General features: G+C 43.8%; 1 protein-coding gene across 1 annotated transcript; it reads left to right on the top strand.

The window, feature by feature from the left end:
- Positions 1-258: 258 nt before the first annotated feature.
- Positions 259-4,173, top strand: LOC119344489. Its single transcript, XM_037614903.1, has 3 exons — positions 259-687; positions 2,993-3,325; positions 3,456-4,173. Exons 1-3 carry the CDS (start codon positions 259-261, stop codon positions 3,762-3,764), a joined length of 1,071 nt encoding a protein of 356 aa, XP_037470800.1. The 3' UTR covers positions 3,765-4,173.
- The last annotated feature ends 682 nt before the right edge of the window (positions 4,174-4,855 follow it).

Genomic DNA, 4,855 nt, shown 5'->3' with positions numbered 1-4,855 from the left:
GACGGAGAGAGTACGTTTTTACATGACCTACACAGAAAAAACAAAATCATGAACTTTTGTAGTGATCTTTTGTACTCCAGTTCACACCAGAACGTATTTCATCCTAATTAAAACTTTACGGGAACGTAGATGAGTGTATTTGTTTTCAGGATTTCTAAAACATAAAAATTTGAATTTTGAATTTCCCAACATTGAGAGTCCATGGAGCCCGGATTCGTTAGCGATTTCCAAAAGATTAAATATCTTCCCGTGCCTACCATGCAGTGTAACCAAGCCACGACGCTGGACCAGACGATCCAGTACATGAAGTCGCTGCAGCAGCAAGTCCAGTCAATGTCGTCCGTCGCGGGCTGCAGCATGAGACCAGCAACCGAGGCGGCGGTGTATCCCTTAGCGCCGCCGCCGCTGTGTAACATCCAGCCCACTGCCGGCGCCATTGCTCCACGTCCGCCGATGCTGCAGCCAGCTTTGTGCCGCTGCTCCTGCAGGGATGGTGATGTTTGCCGGGCGCCCGGGCCGCACATGCTCCAACTGGCGCACCATCCCGCAGTGACGCTGACGATGATGCGGCCGCCGTTTATCCATAAGCCAACTGCTCCCAATACAGGACCTGCAGCAAGGTATCCGTCGAAGGGCCTCGGTAGCATCCGTAAACACAAGGGCAGCAGCCCACGGCACAAGGACAATGTGAACTAGCTTAATTTGGCCTGTTTAAAATGGTTGTGTGCACCGTCCCATGCAGAGGTCGAAGCTTGCTCCCCTTTATAAAAAAGAAAACAAACAGAAAAAAAAAGTTACTCCAGTCCCTCTGATCCATAATAAGTGTCGCAATTTTGAACTAAGGTTAAATTACCTTAATTTAAAAATATGACATTTATTTTGAATCCGAGGGAATAGTGTGTGTGTGTATTAACAATGGTGAAGATTGATTAACTATAGAGTTGCATTTCCTTGCAATACGATGATGAAACCATCATTCTCAATGAGAAAATTAATCTCCATCCCGCTAATCTTAAATCTTGTTTATTTATGGATACGATTGGATGGACGTTCCTGTGTATCACTGTTCACGGACGCGTCAAAACACACCCTTAGTCGCCATCAAGTACTCGTCTTTTTGCATAGCTAGCTAGCTTTGCATTGTTGTATTTGTGTGGCTGCGCGCGCCACCCCTTCTGGGCATATGTACGAGACTACAGATGCCATACCTTATCGTGCTTCCTATCGAGCCACGTAGTCATGCATGGACACACGTAACGGTATTCCATATGAGCGCGTATTTGTCGTCTTCTACCGTTTTGCTCACTGGTCATATGTGTTCAGCACATGATGGTGTACATGCCCGCATCTAACCTTTGCTAGCTGGTATGCATACATCTGACGACAAAAATATCGGAGCCATGCAAATCATGTACTTCCTCCGTTTTTAAATATTTGTTTTTTTAAATATTTCAAATGGACTACCACACACGGACGTACATAGACATATTTTAGAGTATAGATTCGCTCATTTTATTTTATATGTAGTCACTTGTTGAAATACCTAGAAAGATAAAAATTTAGGAACAGAGGGAATAGTGCTCTTGTGTTCTTAGACACTAATATCTGGATTATAGCACCCCTAGAAAAACTCTGAATTATACTCCTTCCTTCCACAATGTAGTGCATATAGTTTTTCTGAGAAGTCAAACTTTACATACTTCGATCAAATTAATTTGTAGAGAAATATATATACATCTAAAATACCATATACATATCATTAGATACATCAAATTTGGTATTGCAGATACAAATAGTTTTCTCTATAAACTTGGTCAATGTTTGTAAAAGTTGACTTTCTGAAAAAACTATACGCACTATATTATGAAACGGATAGAGCATTAATGAAAGAAAACGATCATTAAGAAAATATTCAGATGTAGAATAGTTACTTTTAATAAATAAAAACCCTGTAAAACATAGAAATAGACAGAAGCCCTCAAGGATATCTTCACGAGATGAACATGTTATCGCTCGCTTAGTCGTCATTGCATCACCAGAGGAGAGAACAAAAAAGAGATGAGCAACAGCTATGTCGTCCACATAGACTTATAGAGGGTAGCTCCTAGTTTGTCATCGCATTGATCACACACCGCATACGACATGATCTGGGGAAGAAGACAAATCGGCGGGGGCCGTGCCCCAATCTATGACGTTGGTTGGGCTAGGGTCACCGACGAGAGCCGATGACCTAGCCCTGTGGATGAGAACAACCAGCACATAGTTAAAAATCTAATATATATTTTGCCGATAAGGAGATTAAACTAATTAGGAGATGGAGGTCACTGGTGTTCATCGCATCGGAAATTTCACGACCTTCACATCTCTTTCCAGAATGAGCTCACCGAGTGTCATTCTGGTCCTGATCTCATATGCACCTGTTATGAATAGTAAACTCTCAGAAAATAGAAAAAATCAAATGATTCTGGATTTATTTTGCACAAGCATTGCTTAGTTTTATACCTGTGTTTAAATTTTTGTGATAAAATAGCATTCGTGGGTATGTGGGCAAATAAAAAACAGTGCCCGAAAATGGTTTCAAAAATAGTATTTTGGGGGATCAATTTTCCTCTTTTTTTTCTCAGGTCTCCGTGAGCGCCATTTCATCACAAAACTTTGCATGCATGTGAAATCGCTCATCAATGTTTATAGAAAAAGTTCAGAATTGTAGAAGTTTTTGCTATTTTTTATAGTTTATCGTTCATCCTGGTGCATGTGCACCCGGGAGCAGAAACTATTATATGTCCGACATGATGAGGTCCTCATACACAGGGGCGGAGCTCTGTAGGGGCCAAACCGGGCCATGGCCCGCCCAGAAATTTAACAAAACAAATATACCTATGTGTCATCCTAGCCCAGCCCACGAACAGACACTGCATCGCATCCCCATCCTCTCGTCTCACGCATGCACAAGAACACACATCCCCTAATTCCCCTTCCTCTCAGCATGTAGCCGCCGTGGACAGGAGCACCGTCCACTGGAGCGCGCCGCCCGCTGTCTCGCGTACGCGGAGCAACCGCTGGAGACGCCCGCGCCCCGTTGGATCTTGGCTCGCCCTCGCCGCCTCGCCCCTGCCCTGTTCCCTCGCGCCGTCGCGCGGTCGCGCCGCCCACTCGCCCAGGCGCTCACTGTCGCGACTCGCGAAGCTACCGCCGCGGCGATGGCCGCCGGGATCTTGCGGCTGTTCTCCTCCTGTCCTCCAACCCCCTGCTGCCCAGTCCCTGGCGCTGCCCCTGCCGCACCACACTTCACACACAGCACCAACCAGCAGGGCAACACGGGCAGGTAATAATCTTCCCCCAAGTTCCTAATTTGATAAGCAATAGTCTGATTTTGTTAAGTTCCATACATCCAGTGATCAGATCTACTACTGTTAATGATAACTAATAGCCCGATCTTATGCAAATTGACATAGGTAGTCATGGGCACGGAAAATCGAACTCAGAGAAGAATTGATTTGGTGTTTAAAAGGAAAAGAGATGATATAACTGATGTTGAGGATGACCATGTATTGCCCTTGCTTGAATTCGAACAGCAACAACCTGAACAACAACATAATCAAGATGGAGGAGTTCGAACAAATGAAGCTGTTGCATTCCGAGGTATTGAGTTCTTGCAGCGAGATCCTGGATTGCACCCTCAAATTTGGCAATATCCACCAGACCAGAGAGATATCGTGAGGAGAGCATATTTGATGTTAGGTCCTAATGCAACACCCGCCTAGAGAGCTATAAACCTTCTGGTGAACCAGGGCATCAACACCGCTTCCAGTATAGTTGGTTTGGTGATTTTCCGTCATGGCTAGAGTACTCGCAGGAGAAAAGTTGTGTGTATTGTCTATATTGCTTTGTCTCCAAACAACAAAGAGAATACACGAGGTGGTTCTCATGTCTTCACGGTACATGGATTTGACAGTTGCAAGAGGGTTTGTGGGAAACATTGTGCATTCTTGACCCACATAGGATCTGGACTATGCTCATCACACAACAATGCAGTCACTAGTGGTCATGCCTTAATGAAACAATCTTGCCATATAGAGAATGTTATAGCTGTGAAGGACAAGGAGAAGGTGGACTCATGGTTGAACTGTACGTTGATACATATATATTACATATACATATCTACTAGCTCAATCTTGTGACCTGGGTGCTTGTAACATGCCCTTATGAGTCAGAATTTGAAAAAAAATTGTGCTCTTCTTAAGTCTGGCCCGCCCAACTTTTCCGTTTAAGCTTCGCCACTGCTCATACACACAACCAAAAATATACCTTCGTACATTCAGTCCTCTTTGTACTCTGTATTAGTCTAGCGAATGCTTGTATAGTACGAACAGAGACAAGTGGCGTGGAGAGAGCAGTAGCAGCAGCAGCAGCGAAGGAGATGAGGAAGGGATCATGAGAAAAGTCAGAGGTGCATGGGATACCGACTAAGTTTTTTTACCGGAGCCGGGAGCTACCGATGGAGAATCTGCCGTTCAATTGTTTTCTCTGAGATTCGTGCCAGCTTTTTGTGTATAGAGTAAAAATAATTTACTATGCAATACAAGCAGTAGACAAAGGAATACATCTGTGCATGTCAGATGCGTGGCAGCTTTAGATGTGACTTGGTGGAAAAGGACGGCGCATGGGTTCTCTCCCCCAAACAAAGTAGTTGCATTTTATTTGCTGATCATATTTTGAATGGTTAACAGCTTATGAACCAAAATTTCCATTAATGAATTTTTTTTGTACATTTGAATTCAGGGTGATAAGACCTTTAAAACAAGACCGGTCTTGGATAGAATTTGGCTAGATTGAATTTTTACTGGTTCAATTA

This window comes from Triticum dicoccoides, unplaced genomic scaffold, assembly GCF_002162155.2.
Source record: "Triticum dicoccoides isolate Atlit2015 ecotype Zavitan unplaced genomic scaffold, WEW_v2.0 scaffold170475, whole genome shotgun sequence".
NCBI lineage: Eukaryota > Viridiplantae > Streptophyta > Magnoliopsida > Poales > Poaceae > Triticum > Triticum dicoccoides.
This window is presented reverse-complemented; position numbering and strand designations above follow the sequence as displayed.